The sequence below is a fragment of the Parus major genome, chromosome 9 (genome assembly GCF_001522545.3).
Source record: "Parus major isolate Abel chromosome 9, Parus_major1.1, whole genome shotgun sequence".
NCBI lineage: Eukaryota > Metazoa > Chordata > Aves > Passeriformes > Paridae > Parus > Parus major.
Window position 1 is genome coordinate 10,767,007 of NC_031778.1, and position 18,336 is coordinate 10,785,342.

General features: G+C 36.6%; 1 protein-coding gene across 8 annotated transcripts in view; it reads left to right on the forward strand.

The window, feature by feature from the left end:
- U2SURP (U2 snRNP associated SURP domain containing) overlaps window positions 1-18,336 on the forward strand; it is a 44,262-nt gene that overhangs the window by 4,355 nt on the left and 21,571 nt on the right. For 3 of the 8 annotated variants that reach the window (XM_015637142.2, XM_015637143.2, XM_015637138.2), the window contains exons 2-14: window positions 3,497-3,544; window positions 6,354-6,452; window positions 7,544-7,658; window positions 8,069-8,202; window positions 9,360-9,401; window positions 10,191-10,258; window positions 11,548-11,642; window positions 11,726-11,761; window positions 11,863-11,945; window positions 12,329-12,494; window positions 12,920-13,131; window positions 14,069-14,112; window positions 17,304-17,408. In XM_015637142.2, the coding sequence (XP_015492628.1) occupies window positions 6,360-6,452; window positions 7,544-7,658; window positions 8,069-8,202; window positions 9,360-9,401; window positions 10,191-10,258; window positions 11,548-11,642; window positions 11,726-11,761; window positions 11,863-11,945; window positions 12,329-12,494; window positions 12,920-13,131; window positions 14,069-14,112; window positions 17,304-17,408 (1,193 nt within the window). In that variant the 5' untranslated portion in view covers window positions 3,497-3,544; window positions 6,354-6,359. The other 5 variants (XM_015637139.2, XM_015637140.2, XM_015637141.3 and 2 more) reach the window with 5 other exon arrangements.

Sequence of the window (18,336 nt, forward strand, 5' to 3'; positions counted from 1 at the left end):
CTCCTTTTTCTGAATTTTGACATCTTAATTTATGATGTGTTCCCATTTGTTTTTCCTAGCTGTCAGTGCTGACACAAACCAGTCCCAGCCTTAGCTACTTCTTCCCTACCAAACATTGTCCTCTTTGGTTGATTTGGCATGATTTGGGCAGTGGAGTTATTGGAAAATGGTTTGGCTGAACCTTCCCATCTCTCCCTCTCTGAGTGATCAGCTAGACCAGGAACAGTGCTGTAGTTCAGTGTGACAAGTATGGAGGCAGGATAAATGGAAGCTGTTGAAACAGGGTAGGAGTGGCTTTCATCAGAGTATCTTTCAGAGTTTTTCCCTGAAGCTGTTGGTTCTTTCAAGGATGGGGCTTTCATTTATGTTTTAAGTTGTAGCCATTACAGTTGTAAAAATACCATTTAGCATTTAGAAGACCACAGATTGTCTCCTGGGTTGTATTGGCAGCTTCTGTGCTTTGGTTGCTCTTTGTTGTTTCACTAAATGACATCAGTATTAATTAAAAAATTTATTGTATACAGCATATTTTAAATACTTGTGAAATAGCACAATCATGCCAGTTTTACCAAAAGATTTTTAAGTCTGGAGAAACCATGAAGAGCTGGATTTGTGGCCATCTGAACTGTGGGCAGGAATGAAGATTTTGAAGAGCTGTTCTCTTTGTTTTCCTTGGAAGCTTTCTTGAATCTGGAAGAAAATATAAAGATCAGAATCTCAGAGATGACTCTGCTTTGGCATTTTCATGAAAGTTTGTCATAAATCTCATTTGTATGGTCCTTTGAAGTTTTTGGTTTTTCTCCTGGAGGTTGAGTGAAGTGAAGTTGGCTGGACTCAGTAGTGAAGCTCTGGTGGCCTGACCTCGAGGACTGGAGTCCAGCAGGGCTCTGTGTTACTGCAGGAGCAATGCAGGCTGCTGAAATGGCACTTCAGCTGTGCTGGCACATGCTTTGAGAAACATGCAGAGTGAAAGTGATGGAAAAAGTGATCCAGATGTAAAATAGTCTGGTTGAGGAAAAAAAAAAATATAGTTTTCATGCAGAGATGCAATGAATTGGGGTAAGAAGGCATTTGTCAATTGTTGATGCTGGCAGTGACTAAGTTGGATTCACTGCGTTTTTTCTGTCGGCATTTTGAGCACGAGGGAGCTGTCCTCATATCTCATCACATTAGAGCAGAGCTTTGTGTGTCTTTCTTTCAGCAGTTAAGTTCAGTTGAGCTACTTGACACGATGAGAACAGAAAAAATAACACCACTCCAGATTTCAACACAGGTGGGCAACATCTAGAATGTTTCCCTCCGTTAAAGAGACACTGATTCTGCGGAATCGGTGCAGCTGGTCTGACTCTTAAGGAAACAAAATGGCCCCTTTTGTCAAGGCAGTGCAGATGGATGCAATGTGCAGTGTTGTGAGAATTTGTGATTTTTTAAAATAACTGCTATTTAGAAACTGGCAGATAGCAATATGTAATTTTCTTAAGAATGTTTTCATCTTGTGCTTTTTCAGAACAGTTGCTTGGTTGGTCAGGAGCAGTATCAAAGGTAGAACTAAATTTATACATAGGTAAGAGAAGACCTTAAAAATAAGAATTGTTGAAGGAGGAAAATAATGTGGCTCTCCAAAGCTGCTAGGTTTTTTGGGGTGCAGTTGGTGTGAAAGCTAAAACTGCTTTTAGAAGTTTTCTGAGTGCTCCTTAATAGAAATTCTGCTGCTCAGCTAATGTTCAAAGTGGCTCCACAGTGCCATGGTTCCTGTCAGTGGGTTGGGGAGTGCCGCTGTACTCCCACAGAATCTGTGTGCTACCACACACTGCAGCCTTTCTGAGCAGTATCATCTGCTTGCTGCTGGAGAAGCAGATTTAATGTCTTACTATTTTTTATGTTCTTCCTCAGGATAATCTGTCATTGTGACTGGCATTGGAACTGAGCATTCCCACTGTTTATTACTCTGTGTAATGCCTTGTTTTTGTCCTCCCTATAAGCAGCTTCAGCAACATCCCTGTTGGGAGGTGTTGCTATCTAAAACTTCCATAAATGAAACAGATGTGGAAAATCAGGAAGTAGCCATTCCCTTCTGCTGTTGCCAGAACTCCTTTCCTGGAGCAATGCTTGATCTGTGTCAGTACACTAAGGCAGACAGCACTGTACTGCTCCACCTTTGAGACTGATTTTTTTTTTAACTGCAGGTCTCAAATTGTTTTTTGGAAGGCTGGAATTGCAGCTGCTGTGTTGCTTGCCGCAGGGTGGCAGCTGGCAGCAGGAAGAATGCTGTTTCCATGCTCTGGAATTCTTTTCACAGTGTCTATCTTTTATCTGTGTGATATTGGGCTACACATTCATAAACTCTAGTGGGGAGGACAGCTTTCATTAGGCTGTGTTTCTGCAGTATGTAGACCTGTGCATAACAGATTACTGATCTGAGTGCCACATGCAGTTGTGGATCACAAAAAAATCCAACACCCAGGACACAGAAGAAGTTTGCAGGAGATATTTGCTTCCATGTGTATTCTAATGAACTGCATGTCAGTTCAGCTTGTTACTAGCTTCTGTGCAAAGATGTGCTTGTGAGTCGTACACAGTGCTTCAAGGAAGGGGATTTGGGAAGTCTTTGAGAGTAAGACATGACTTTTTTTCCTGTTTTTTCCCTGTCCCATTTCTCTTTCTTAAAAAACCTCCAGACATATTCCTAGAAGCCTTTTGCTTCTCCCTTGGAAAAGCGGTGTCTTTGTTTTGGTCTTTACCTTTGGGCATTTGATTCTAGTTGCTGAAATGCTTTCTGTTGAAGACCATTTTTTTCTAAATTGATTTTACTGTGTAACACAGGAATATATTTGTTGAAAGAGAAATGTCTCTGTCTTAGCTGATGAAGAAGCAGGACGCACAATAAAAACAAGGCCTAGTAAATTATCTCCTAGAGTAGCATTTGGTGCTTGTTGGAAATGAGCATCATATATTACTATTTCTGGAATAAACTATTAACTCCTGGTAATAAGGAGAAATGCAAGTGTTCTGTAACTAACGAACAGATTTCAGCTAATGGAATTGACAACCTACTAATTAAGGTTTTTAAGGTGGCCAGGTTCCATCTATGCACAATATAGTAAAAACAGTTTTGGAAATTACTTTATAGGAAGCCAAATGTAGTCAAGCACTTTATGTAATCTTTAACAGCCTTTAATGACAACTCTTGAAGATGCAATGTAGCTAACTTACTTTTTTCCCCATTGGTGCCATTAGTGACTTATTCATAAAACCCAGCTGTGGAAATTCAGACTTTTTTAATGGTCTATCTTTAGGTCTGTCCCTTATTTGCCTTATATTGACATTGTTTCTGATGTGACCTAAGTCAATTATATCCTTTAAATATATATATCTTTGTTCTTGTATACTTGGATGTTGAAATTGAAATGAAAATCACATTCCAAGAACTGGGAAAAACCCCCCAGTTTGTCTGTTTCTTGTTGTGTGTCTCACCTCCTCATCATTCTCTCCTCAGGTCAGGGGGCCAGATGCAGTACATACCACTGGATCTGCTGATTCACATGTAAGTCCGAAACACTTCAACAAACAAAAAACCAAAAAAATTCCAACCAAACTCACAAACTCAGAATAGGCCTGTTTTTGAAGAAAACTACTTGCTACAGGCAGAGTCTGATGCATTGGGTATGTAACCTGTAGGTGTTTGCAAATGAACCATTGATTTCATGTTTAAAAATACTCCTTGAAACTTTCAAAACAAGCACCAGTGTAGGAAGCTGTGCTGTATGGTACTGCATCCATAATGGTACTGGAACAGAAAGAAGCTGTAAGGACTCTGTATGGATTTGTTTCTTACACTGAGGAATAGTTGACAATACAAGGTGATCAGTCCTAGGAGTCATGCAATATTGAACTGCCTTTTCACATACAGTTGGCTTCTCAAAGTTGGGACAGTGTGGCCCTAATTCCATCATTTATTTTTCTTTCTAATAGAATATGGTAAAGGAAAAGGTAAGAGGAGTAACCTGGTCCTGCTGGCCACCCCACCCCTTACCCCCTCAGTGACGAGACCTTTGCCTGGTTCTGTGGTTGGTATGTTGCTTGGAGACCTACCTGTTTCTGAGCTAAAATTAAAGCAGGCAGCAGGAGCCAAAGTGGGAGTTCATACCAGACAATTCAGTGGTTTGGATTTTCTTCAAGATTTCAATTTGATTTTGTACATGCAAAAGTCAATTACCAGCTGTTAAATTGCTTGTAAGAGCATTATTTGAGTTGTGCTAGGAAAAGCTTTTCATAAAGAAGTAGCTTGTTTTATTGATTTCTTTTACTTGCTACAATTTGAACAATTACTCTTAAATGTCTTCTGAGTATTTTGTACCGATGAAACTGGAACTTGAATGCTTTGTGCCACCTTACAGTCAATGCAGTGTTCTGTTGAAACAGACATTTGCTTTCATACAGAGATTTGATTACTCAGCTGCAAGTTTCTCTTTGCTTCTGTAATTTGCTTTACATTTTTCACAGTATTTTGCATTTTTTGAAGGAGGAAGTTTTGTATAGTTCTGTTGTTAGGAATTCTGTGAAGCTTCATATGGTTAATGATAATAATTGTCCACTGGAATCTAACTAGCAGGCATGAATTAGTTCAATCTTCTTAACTTTATATTGCTCCTGCTACTTGGAAGGTGTTTTTTTTTCCTGAGCCCCTTTCTAAATTGAGCAGATCTTAGTGCCAGAACTCTTTATCTTGCAGCTGTTTCCCTTATGTCACTAGAACAGATATTCATATGGCTGACCTGCAGGTATCCTGTGACATTACTGTGAGAGATTATTTTCTGATGACAGGATAAGCCTTGGGTAGGAGCGTGGTATTTGTTCTTCCTGCATTGCTGTGCCTTAGCTGTGTGCTCATGTTTTGCCAAGGTTGTATATTATTTGTTATACAATTGAAATAGAAGCTGTTTTTCAGACAACTGGAAGATTGGATTTTAATAAATTAAAATCACACAGATGAATTAAAAGCTCCTGATAAACCTGTCACAGCAGCTCATGTTGACAAACATAGTGTCATAAGCCAGATAACTTCACAGACAGCACTGCATAAATTTGTCACTGATAGCTTTACTTTCTGTGATGAAGAGGGAACACTTTCAAAGAAATATGAGTTGCTTGGTCCTATGCTTGGCACAGATCTAAGAGGTGTTTGTGATTCTAACCATGGATTGTAAATTGTAGATATTTCAAACAGTTGGTTTTTCATGGTTCTTTTTAATGTAAAATTTTTTAATAGGAAGCTGATAAAAATAAAACTCTTTACAAAGAAAATTATTCCCAGAGGAAATCCTTTCCAGTTAGTATCAGAATTTGTTTACAATTCAACATTTAAGTTGTTTCCTTTATTTGTCCTGGTGTTTTATTGAGCTGATATTTTTTTTAAGAACTGTCATTGCAAAAACCATTTAGTTTTAAGGATCCCCGTGTCTTCTGCATAAGAGTATGACAAATATTTTGAAGACAAGGCTCATAACTTATGTTTTCTCTTCTGGGCCTTTGTTACTGTGCTGATTCTTCATGAATTACTGTGTTAAGGTAGGAGTTTCCAGAGAAACTGGAAACTGGAAAACTGCCTTTTCTCTCATTTAACTTCCCACTGCCCGTATCTTTGGAACATGCTCTCCATTCTGTTGTCTTTCTTCTCTTGGTGCTTTAGTGCCTGTTAACTACCAGAATAGAGCCTTAAGAATTCCAGTTCATACTTCAGAAGTTACTGTTACGTGGAGTGCTTCTTCAAAAGGGTTTTGGAAAGAAATTAGAAACAATCTAGGAGCTGAATATAAGATTTTTTGTTTCATTTAGCTGATAGCTGAAAACACCTGGAATGCTTTTTGTTGTTCCAGCAAAGCTATTAATTTTAACCTTGAAGTACAACTAAAATTCAGCATCCATTTGGTTGTTCCATTACATTGCACAAACATTATTCTGGCCAAAATAGTCAGAAAAGCTTTTTTGAGGGGGTGGGGGAAGGAAGGCGAAGAACTGTAGTGCAAAGCATGTACTTCTGAAGGTTTGGAAACTGCAGTGCTGCCCAGTGATAAACGTCCAGGCTCTTACAACAAGGCTCCTTCAGATTTCATCTGTTTGAATGTAGTATTAAAAACTTTCTCATTAAACCAGGGATGATTTGTTTAAAAGAAGCCACACAGATTTAAATTCTTGTTTTAGTTGTATTAGATAATGACAGCTTCAGAGATAAGTACAGGAATGGCTTTTCTTTGTTTTATTTGAGTTACTGGTCTAGATCAAGTTCAAAAGTAACGTTATTTTAATTGTTTTGTAAACAGTTTGATGTCTGCCTTTTCTTACTCCCTTTGCAGCCTCTAATGGAAAGTAAACTTAAAGCATTCAGTATTGGCAAAATGAGTGCTGCCAAACGGACTCTGAGCAAGAAAGAGCAAGAAGAATTAAAAAAGAAGGTAATGGTGTACAATGAAAAAAAATTACTTTGTCTGCAGAGCTCAAATAAGTTTGCTTTTAAATTCCAATCAGCTTTTACACCAGATATCTTAGTTTTGATAATTGTAGCTCTCTTAAGAGCAAAAGAGAATTGTGTTTTACATGTATAATATATTTTTGGCATCCATGGCATTACAATACAGAGAGGCTTACTCCTTTCTTCTCTGTGAGAAATCAAGTTCTCTGGCTTCCTGAAATAAGGAATTACAGTAATCCACTGATGTATTGCTCAGGATGGAGACAGCTATCACCTTAGGTAATTTTCTGTTCTTCCTTTGCTCTCTATCATTGGATTTCAGTCATTACAAAGTGTACTTGTCATTTTTGAAATTGTTTCAGTACACATCCTTGTTAGTTCTGTAAAATATTTTTTGGTCGATTGACTATTGGAAACTAATACAAACCTTAAAATTTGATACTGTGTTTTAGATTACTCAGGAGTGTCCAGATTTTATGAAATAGTATCTGGTAGTTGGTAAGGTGGAAATTTTGAAAATTTTGGGGTTTGAACTTCATACTCACAACTCATACTATATTCCAGTGGCTTATCTCCTGCTGGGTTGTCAGAAATACTGGCCTGAAGGTCATTATAGTCCTAAATTTAGTGTCTCAGCTTAATCCAATGAATTAACTTGTTCTCTGGGACATGCAGAAAGGTGGTCCTGTTGTTTGTTGGTCTCTTTGAGCCATGTGGGTTGATTGTAAAGGCTGAGATGGAACAGGCGCTGTTCTCTCATGCTGAGGCCAACAAAGCTCCGGGCTCATAAGACTGATTTGAGCTTTTCTGTTTGGCATCTTTTGAATGTTGCCATGTAAACTCCTGGAAAGGAACGTACTGGAGCACACATCTTCACTGGCTTTGCTTGTTATGTGCTGTGTTCTGCCCACATTTCTCAGAAATTTGAATTGTCTAAAATTGAAACTCCTTTGATGCGGTTTGTAGCTTGAACTCTAGAAAATAAAAAGGCATGTCACATAGCTAATTTAAGAGTAACTGTCTACTGAAGGTTGTTCTGTGATGATAGTAAATAGATTAACATTTGCTATGTAGGAGGATGAGAAGGCTGCTGCAGAAATTTATGAAGAATTCCTTGCTGCCTTTGAAGGAGGTGATGGTAATAAAGTGAAAACATTTGTAAGAGGAGGAATCGTTAATGCATCTAAAGGTATAACTAATCTCTTTTTTGGAGGTGGTGGGTCATTTGGCTTTGTATAAAGATGAAGATTAGCTTTGAATTGTATTTTAAAATTAATATGTTACATTAGAAGCAGAAAAAAAACCTTGATGCTAATATCTATTTTATGCTTTGACTGAGGTAGGGAGTGGTGTGATTTGTCTTTTAACCAAAAGAAGAAGAAATGCTTTGGTTTAGACTACCTAAGACTACCTAATCTGTGTTCTTTTTCTTCATATTAAAACATGTTAAATTATGTAAAATTTATATTACCAACTTTTTAAAAATGAAATAATTTATTGAATCGAATGGCCAGGACTAAAGAACAGCATTCTTTCTAATGAACTGTGTTGTGCAGGATTAGTTAATAAAATTTGCTTTCAACTTGTCTTTCATTTCAGAGGAGCATGAAACAGATGAGAAACGGGGTAAAATCTATAAACCTTCGTCACGATTCTCAGATCAAAAAAATCAACCAAGTCAGCCATCTAATGAGAAACCTCCATCCCTCCTAATGATAGAAACCAAAAAGCCTGTAAGTTTCTCACTTGAATCTTAACTCATCCTGATGTATTTAGAAATGCTTAGAAAAAGGGTCATGTGATCTTGCAGAGTAGTTTTATCTGCGTGTGTCACGTATTGAGAGAAGGTGGGCATTTGGAGTGGCCTGAACCCATAGCAGATATGAAGGTGAAGAAATGCCAAGGTCCAGGAGCCCTGTTTGTGGCACAATGCACCTGGTGTGGCACTGCTCTTTTACTGTGTTGCTGCTAATGTGGACAAACATCTCATGGATGTAGATTTAGTGATGACTGTTGCAAAGTAACAGCTGCTTCGGTTCTGGGAAGTTCTGGTTTTAGAATCAATTCTTCTCAATTCCTGTTGATACCATCTGTTCTTGATTTTTTTTTTTTTTAAAAACCAATAAGTAAATTGACCTTTGTGTTGATCCGAGTTTTTCATGGTAGGGTTCTTTGAGTTTGTTTGTTTGTTTTGTTTTGGGTTTTTTGAGGGGGGTGAAGTTTGAGAAGTCCCTCTTTGAGTTCCAGAATTTGCGCAGTTCTGAAGCTGAACACCTTGATTTATTTAATTTATTTTGTCTTCTGCATGGTTTGATGGAGCTTTTTTTTGTTTTGATTTTTGAAGTTGTTTGGTTTTTTTTTTCTTTAACCAAGGTTCATCATAAAAAATAACGAAAATATTAAAAATATGAACAAGCAGTCTTCAAGTGATAATTGCATATGATTACTGTTACTAATGTGTATGTGTAATGAATGTCTTGGATGTCTTAAAAGTCTTTTAATAGAGCTTACTACTATTTTAAAGCTTAAGTGAAACATGTATGATGCTGCCTGTTAGGGTGGGAAATGAATGTAATGTGATAATTGTGGGCAGTTCCATCATTACCTCCCTCCAGCTTTAACCAAATGTCAGTGTTAGACCAGTGGGGTACTACTAGATGGCAGTTTTGATTTTCATTATATGTAAAGCTCTACAGATGCAGAAATGAATTGTAGCATTTTTTTTATTTTTCTGAGCTCTGTTCTGTCATATGCAAGTGTTTGTACTGTAAGACTATTACTGCTTTTCAAATTTTTCATAAATACTTGTGAAGTAATGCAGTTTACTCACTTGCCCTGTCCAATGGTGATTGAAGATAATGAGGTAAAAATAATTTTATTTATTTGGCAGACCCTCCCCAAAAACAAAAACAAACAAACAACTTTGCCTGGGGTGAGTAGGAAGTCCAGTTTTTCCAAAGCTGTAGTGTGTAACACAAATATTTTGTATGTCTGCCTATTGGAAACGTTTTCATTTAAATTTGATTATATAAAAACAATGTTGTTGAAGGTAATATTTCACATGAGTTAGTTAAGGAACATATATTATTGTAAAAAAAAAAAAAAAAAAGTAGTATTGCAGTATCCATATTCTTTGTCATTCAGGAGTGTTTTTCCTGAGGATCTTGAACTATTTAAAGTAACTGTTTTTTCAGACTGTATTTACATTTAAAAGGAAGCAAGAGAAGGAAATTCTTTTCAAGTAGAATGTTTATGGATAAAATAATTGGATATATATATGTAAAATAATTTACATATATATGTACACATGTCTATGAAAATCATTAGAGCATGATGGTTTGCTAGGGGTATAGTCAGCATCCTAGTTTCCAAACGGAACAAAGTGACAAAATTCCTCACAGTTGTTTTAAATGTGTATGTAGTAGAGAGAGTGTTTGATCACATGTATTGCATTGTGAGAGTGAGAAGTAACAAAGTTTATTTTCAGTTATCCTTAATTTTTTATTTTCTAGCTTTGTGTTTGATAGCGCTCAGTCTGAATGTTTCAAGTCTATTTGGTTGTTGTTTTGGTTTTTTTTCGTTGTTTTTTTCCTCCTGTAGTTACTTGGTTTGAAAGCTGTGGGTAAAATATGCATGGAAATTTTCTGAAGTCTTGTTACAAGATTTTTAATTGTGTTCATTTTGTCTTCTGAAGTATTGTTTCATATTTCTTTAATTCTAGCCTTTGAAGAAAGGAGAGAAGGAAAAGAAAAAGAGTAATTTGGAACTTTTTAAAGAGGAATTAAAGCAGTAAGTTTGCTAGTTTTTTGTAAACAAAATCCAAGGGTTTTGTCTTGTTTTACAGACAGTATTTAAGATCATTCTTGCTAAGTTGTTTCACAAAAAAGGTTTTTATTTTCTTTGTCCCTCAAATGCTTGTGAAACAGTGTAACTATTTAGCTTAAAATAACTTAATTAGGCTTAATTGCTGCCATTGCTGATGGGCCTGGCCTTGGCCTTGGCTGTTGTTGGGTCCATCTTGGAACTGGCTGGTGTTGGCTTCACCAGCCATGGGGGAAGCTTCTGGCAGCTTCTCACAGAGGCCACCCCTGTAGCCCCCCACTACCAAAACCAGCAAACCCAGTACATGGGTGTAGCAGAGAGATTGCTGGTATATGGAATGTCTGTCACTCTTGAAAAGAGTGAGCTTTGTCAGTATTTCTTAACTATATCCAGAGGAATTTGTAGGAGGAGGTTGAGCTTTTGTATAATGCAGAAATAAGTGTTGTAATTCAAATTAACTTACATAGTATTAAAAGCAAGCTGGACAATGCTTGAAAAAGCAAATTGTTTCACTTCCAAATGTGTGGTAAATACAACAAAGAGCAGCACATGTATTGAGTGCAGCTGAATGCCATATATTTATCCTGATGCTAGAGATTGAAAACAAAGGAATCTATGCACTAGAAAGGGTAGGTACAACATTCTAAATCCATATGCAGCTTTTGTGAGGAGTGCCTGAGCCTCACTGCTGCGTGTTCCTTAGGTGGAGTAAATGAGTTAAACTTTTATTCCTTTTATTCCTGGGATTCAGTATCTTCATATCAGGATTTAAGGCCAGACTGCAGGGAACCAAATAGTTACTTGTGAGTACTGTCCTCAGAGTTAGAGATGAAATCCAGTTTATTCTGGAAATAGTCATGTGGGTGTGCCTGTGAGTAAGAGTTAGAAAAGCTAGAAGGGTGAATAGAGACTAAGGAGTTGTGTGCATCTTGAAAAGTCACCTGAGTGGTCTGCAGATCTCTGGCAGTTGGATGTGGAATTGGAGTCACTTTTTAAGAGCACAGTTCTTATTTCCAATTTTGTTTGAGAATGAAATACCCTGACAGTATGGGTGAGGAAGCATGCAGCGGGACTAATTCTGGTAGATACATTCCAGTTGATGAAACAGAAGTTCAGACATACTGACAATTTGTAAGTTCTAACAAACTCATTGTTTCATATAAAAAATTCTCATAATTGTAAAGTTAATTCAAAATTTTAGAATAAAAACTTCAGAATGGTTTTAAGTTGTTGCTTACTTTAAACTTGCTTTGTAGAATCCAAGAGGAGCGTGATGAAAGGCACAAAACAAAAGGTAGATTGAGTCGTTTTGAACCACCCCAGTCTGATTCAGATGGGCAGCGGCGTTCGAGTAAGTAGATGTTATTTTTTATGTTAGCCTGGGCTTCAAGATTTGTAGACTAAACTGTACATATTTTTCTTTTCTGTATTCAGTGGATGCTCCTTCAAGAAGAAACAGATCATCTGGTGGTAATACAGATTCCTTTCTTACTCAATGTAATTTTGTCATGTAAACGCATAGCAGGGATTATGACTTCTTTTTTTCTGTTTGTTTTTTTCCTTTATTTTAGTACTGGATGATTATGCACCAGGGTCACATGATGTTGGAGATCCAAGCACAACAAATTTGTATCTGGGAAACATCAATCCTCAGGTAAGTTTGGAGCCAGGGAGTGCAGTGTTGGAATGTTTGGGTCCATATGATTTTTTTTTGCAATATTCATTAGAGTAAATACTCTGTACATAATGCTGAAAAGGTAAGGTTTAGATTACCAGTCTCAGCACAGTTAAAATTATTTTTCCATTGATATCTCTAAGCAAGGTGGATCATATCTTAAAAATTTGAGCGTGCTCAGTTAAAAGTGCAGTTTTTTAGATTCTTATTTCTGCAGTAGATTGCATTGGTGGGGGCTATCAATTAAGTGGTGTTTTTCAAGAAACTAAAAAAATTAAAATTTTGAGAATTGGTCAATAGTACAAACAACTGTCACAGAAATACAGTGGCAAAATGTTAATTTTTACCTCTTTTTCATCTAGATGAATGAAGAGATGTTATGTCAAGAATTTGGCCGCTTTGGACCATTAGCAAGTGTTAAAATTATGTGGCCAAGAACTGATGAAGAAAGAGCAAGAGAAAGAAATTGTGGCTTTGTTGCCTTTATGAACAGGAGAGATGCTGAAAGAGCATTGAAGAATTTAAATGGTAAACAGATTTCTCAGTTCAGGGCTGTAATTATCTTTGCACACTGTAAGCACATTTTCAGGTTGTTTTATCAGACAAGTGAGACGTATTTTGTAACTCCAGTAGATACCAGGCTGGCAGTGATTTTAGTTTACACTTGACTGTTCTACTGACAACTGAATGTTGTCAAACAATAGTAATTGTGTACTGCAATGTCCTGAAAAAAAGACATTGGGGGAAGACTATTAGAACATTTTGTGTAATAGGCCTCCATTTGCCTGTGTTGTAGTCTGATGGATGTAATAACAGTAGTCAACAATGTAAGCAAAGGGTAAATGGTGGCAGGCAAACCTAAATGTTGCTCTTAACAAGGAGAAATCTCAAGTGATGCAGAACCAATTTATAACATCGTGGTAATTGAGGCTTGCTTTCTTTCCATTTTTCAGGCAAGATGATTATGTCGTTTGAAATGAAGCTGGGCTGGGGCAAAGCTGTACCTATACCACCACATCCAATCTACATTCCGCCTTCCATGATGGAGCACACCCTGCCACCGCCCCCGTCAGGACTGCCCTTCAATGCCCAGCCTAGGGAGAGATTGAAGAACCCTAATGCTCCAATGTTACCACCACCAAAAAACAAGGAAGATTTTGAGAAGGTAACTTACAGTACCCTGGGCCGTATCTCATTGTTAAATACTACATCTGTGACAGTATTTCAATGGCTTCATAGATTCGCATTGTTCAGGCTGACTTTGGCAGCCCTTAGTCTGCAAATTCTGTGGCTCCCTGCTGTAGCCCAAGGGAACCTACTTAATTCCTGAAGCTCTGTTTCATGTCTGTGTTAGGGTACAGTATATTGGCTCTTGTTAATTTAGTGCTTAAAATCGGGCTATCATTTTCCCCCTCCAGGCTCCCTGGATTTTTTTCTCCTACGTCCCCCTCTTTTCTTGGCTGCCAAATTGCAATATCTAAATTGTTTTCCTTATAGAAAATCCTACATTTTAATTTGGGTAGCATTATTTTTACCCTAGAAGAGTTGATGTATTTTGTGTAGAAGGTAATTAATCTGGACATTGAGTAAGTATTTTATGCTACTTATGGAGTCAGTTTTCAAACATTTCTTTTTGTGGAATATTAGCTGATAAAAGGGTAAGTATCTTGAAATCACAAACCAACTTGATTTTCATTTGTAAGAATTTATTGATTCTTTGAATGACACTTAAATGTCAGGGCTGTTTCTTGTAAGACTTGGGAATAAAGTAATACCAACATGAGCCAAGTCAAATAGTTTAGAATCTTTTCATAAACTTAAGAACTCCTTTCTTATATATTCAGCATAGTTCCTATTCAGTGCCTCAATGTACATTCTGACAGGAATGTTCTGATACTTTGAAATTAGTGAACCTTCATGGTTCACTGACACAACCATTTGAATTTTGTGTAATTGCTTAGTTATAACTTCACAGCAGTGATTGCCTGCAAAGTTTGTGATAGATGTGTAGTATTTTCATTGCATATGTATATTTTTGCTTGTTACTTGTTAACAATACTCACATATTCTATGTTTATTATCTGATGTGACTTCATATACAGACTCTGTCGCAAGCCATAGTCAAAGTGGTTATCCCAACAGAAAGGTACATGTTTTTCTTTATTATTACTGATCTAAATATAGAAAATTTCCCCTTCGGAATTTTAAAGAAAAATGGTGATGTTGTGGAAAAGGTAATGGCTTGACTGAGCAATGGTTATTTTAATTCTTAAAAAGAAATGTGTGTGGTTTGCAGTCTAACTATTCTTGTCTTATTAACTCTTTTTTTTTTTTAAGTGAGGGTAGACTTAAGTAATTATCTTTTGCATTTAATTTGAGCACTAGAGATAGATGCAGGATAATTTTATGAGTGAACACTAGGGTGAAATATTGTCTTACAGACACAGGATAAGTCCTGACATAAACCTTTGAGTACTGGGGTGTAGTTGTAAGGTGTTATTTTTTTTTTCCTTTTCTTCCCCTCCCCCCCTTTCTTTTTATTTGTACATTCTATAACCAGTTCAGTTGAAAATCACTTTTGATTTCTGCTAATTCTTTAAATGCAGCAGTTAATAATTTTTGTCACTGAAAAAGATACTTTTGTATTATTGCAAGGATATTTTTCCATTTTGGTCCCCATCACTGTTCCTGCCTTCACGCTAGTCTAGGTGTACTCTTGCTCAGTTAAGCTAAAGCCTTTTCCCAAACATAGGAACACAACACTGTTTTAAAAGTAAAGAAGCACAAAAGATTACCAAATTCTCTTTGACATTGGCCTTGGTGAGCAACACCAGCTGAACTGTCTGCGGCAGCGGGGGACCAGGAAAACATCATGGGATGGATTGGGAAAGTATACAGTTTTTGACCAGACATTGGTACGATCGGCTCCAATAAATGTGGTTTTATTATAACTGAAAAACCTTTTTTTGTTGGCCAACTTAAGCTAAATGACATTTTAAAATGATGCACTATCGTTTTTTTACTACACTGTCTTAATTGTCACAAAGTCCCTTTTTTCTTTTTTTTACGTGGGGGGAGGGGGCAGAAGGAGATTTGTGAAGCTGGTTATAGTGCATTAACAGACTTGTCAGTACATGCTCCAATGTACTGTATTTTTGATGGAATTTTAGGACAGTACAATTTTTGTTGGGTAGACTTGAATAATTGGGGCGACCAGGAGGAGTCTTGATTTGAGAAACATTGAGTAGTAGAACAAGTACTTGTAAAACTGTACAGTGCTCACAGAGTAGCTGTCAGAGAAAAAGTTTTATTTTTCCATGTCCATTTTATTTACTGTGGCATTTTAAAAGGCTGTATGATAAGAACTCATGTTAAATGAATTGTATTTGAAAACACTTGTAATGATTCTTTTCCTGATGATTTTGGAAGTTGCCAGTGACAATTGCTAAGACCATGCATTACTCAGTGCATGCCATCATGCAAAAATTTTGACTGACTTCAGTGGGATAATACATTTAATTATTCTCCTTTAAAAATTTTCAATTCCATTTTTAACATCTCTTACTTCTTAGTAAACAGCAAACCCTGAATATGTATAATCAATTGTTTTTTCTGAGAAATTCACTTCCAGGTAGTCCCATCTTACATACCAAAATGCCTGTAACAACATCTTTCAGATATGGGATGAGCCGAATCTATTTTCATACATTGGAGGTCTTCATGAAGCAGATGTTCTTGTTCAAGCATAAGCTGCTCTTACACAACTTGATTTGACTTGATGAAAGAAAAATTAGTTGAAAACCAGTGATGATTTGCAGGAAGTCAGAAGTGATCACACTGGATTTGCCTTAAAATAAACAAATGCTGATAATAGCTTGGAGGCTTGGAAGCTAATTGTAGATTTCTTTCTTGCTGATGTTTTCAAATACAGTTCATGTAACAAAAAGAGTATGGCTGTTTAGACTTTCAGAACACTGCTGTAAATAAAATGGCTACAGAATTGTTGCAACTATGTCCTCTTTGCAATGTTTCTGGGGTTATAAAAAGCAGACAGGAAAGCTGAACTGGTAGCTGTTTGATTTTATTTGTGTAATATTTGAGGCAAATGTAGATTCAATGCTAGATGGTTCAAAAGAACACTTCCAGATGACAGGGATATTCAATTATTATATTTTTAAGTTAGTTTTTTTTAATCTAGTGCATTATATCTGTGGCAGAATTTGGAGTACTCTTGGGAGAAAGCAGTCACCTCATTGCTTAGAAGTAATAGAAAATTCTGCAACTTTACAATGTAGTAATTATGGAATTAAAGTCATTAAAAAAATGCAGTACAGAAATCTAATGAATTACATGTAAAGAACCAATATCCATTTGTTGCATCTAAGAAAATTAATTCAAAAATATAAAAATCTGTAATTTTTTTGGCTTGCATCACATTCAAAGGACACGTGCTGTGAAGCTTTTGCTATATGTTGTTAATCTATTTTAAAAATTCAGGACCCTGTTTCCATAAAACCCAGAGGGGTGGAAACTGGCTATCACTATTTTTGATAAAGCTTTTATGGCTGTCTCCTGTTATCATGCTTAGAAGCAACTCTGCATTGAAAAATGCCCACTTCACATCCACTTCTTGCCTGTCGCTGAATGAAGTGATACAGATTTTTATTTTATTTTAATGGTGATTTAATTCTCTTGGGTGTATGAGGGAGGGAACATGGGATGGTATGACGCAAAAAAATGGACAGTTTTGTTCTATGCCAACAGTTGAGTCTTGACCAAAAAGAGATGATCTAAATTTAATAAATACATCTCCCTGTTTGGTGTCAAGAAGGCTATTTGCTTTTCCTTTCATAGTTGAATAGTTTGAAAACTGAATACAGATTCTATTGAATATTCAGAAGTATGTGTGTTTTATTTTGAGCAAAATATTCAGCCACTTGTTCCCCTGTAGAACTTCAGCTAACACTTCAGTCTTACCCTAGACAATGTAGATGAGGGCTTAGTTTTTGATAGCTAATTGTACTTTGGTGTTCAAGTGCCCATATTTGTGTATTGGGCTTCTGCTAAGAAAGACATATTGTAGGCTAAGCCGTGGAAATTCAGGAAGGAGGTTTCTTAAATTCTTACTCCACCACTGCTAGGCATGGTTTGATTTTTAGAATGCCCGTGTCTGTGATGCACAGCTATAATATGTTCTATGTTGCCTTATCTTTTATGCAGATTTCTTAACAATACAGCATAATAATCTCCTGCACAGTTGTAGTATCTTAGGTGGAGTGTAGTTTTATATAGTGTTAGGTCTGAATCAATTTTTCTTTAACTGTGTTATTGTTGTAGGAATTTGCTCGCTTTGATACATCGAATGATAGAGTTTGTGGTTCGGGAAGGGCCCATGTTCGAAGCCATGATCATGAACCGAGAAATCAACAACCCAATGTTCAGGTGCTTATTACATTGCTTCACTTGCAAATAACACTAGCTATTTTCACTGTTGTTAATACTCTGCATTCTTCAAATACTAATAAGACTGGCTTTTGCTGTATATATCTTTATGTGCAGATGTAAACTTTACAAATTGCACCTGTGGCTATACTATGCTTTTATAAGGAAGAACACATTTTTGTTCCAGTTGTTACTAATATGTGCATATAAATAAGTAAAATAGTACACACGCACAAAATGTAATACATTTCTGTATATTTAAATAAATAACATTTAACACATACTCTTCAGAGGGTTTCACCTTCTGGTGAAATCAGTGGAAATCAGTGGAAGCAAAAGCATACATTTAAAAAAAAAGAAAAAAAATCCCCCTCCTTCCCCAAATAGACAAACTCAATTTGAAGTCCACTCTTCCTGGAGCCTAGTTTCTAACCTTTAGCAAAAGCTGGGAGTAATTTTTCTTCTATGTCAATTAAAATAGAATTAAACTTCAGCTGATGTAGGGAAGTTTTGAGAATTTCCAGTGCTTGCCATTAATAGAATAAAGAAGGACTAGTCTCCAAACTTCTTGTGAAATGCAGTCTCAAAAAAAAAGGCTTTCAGGGAGGTGCTAAATGAGCTTTTAGCAGTGTTTTATTTGCAGTAAGTTTGAAGTGCTTCATTTTGATTTTTATATGCAAAGTGAGAAAACATGCAGGTCAAAATATCCTGGCCATTAAAAATGGTCTGCTTGTCTCCCACATCCTTCGTCAGATGTTGCCAGTGTTCTGCCAGATAATTTACTGGTGGAAAACTTCAGGTCATTCATTTTTTTGATGAGTCACTTCACTGTGCAACTGCAAACTCCTGCATCACTTGTGCTGAGCTTGGAGTTGCTCCTGTAGTGATTCTTTGCACTGATTCTTCTGCTTTGCTGTGAGGTTGTACA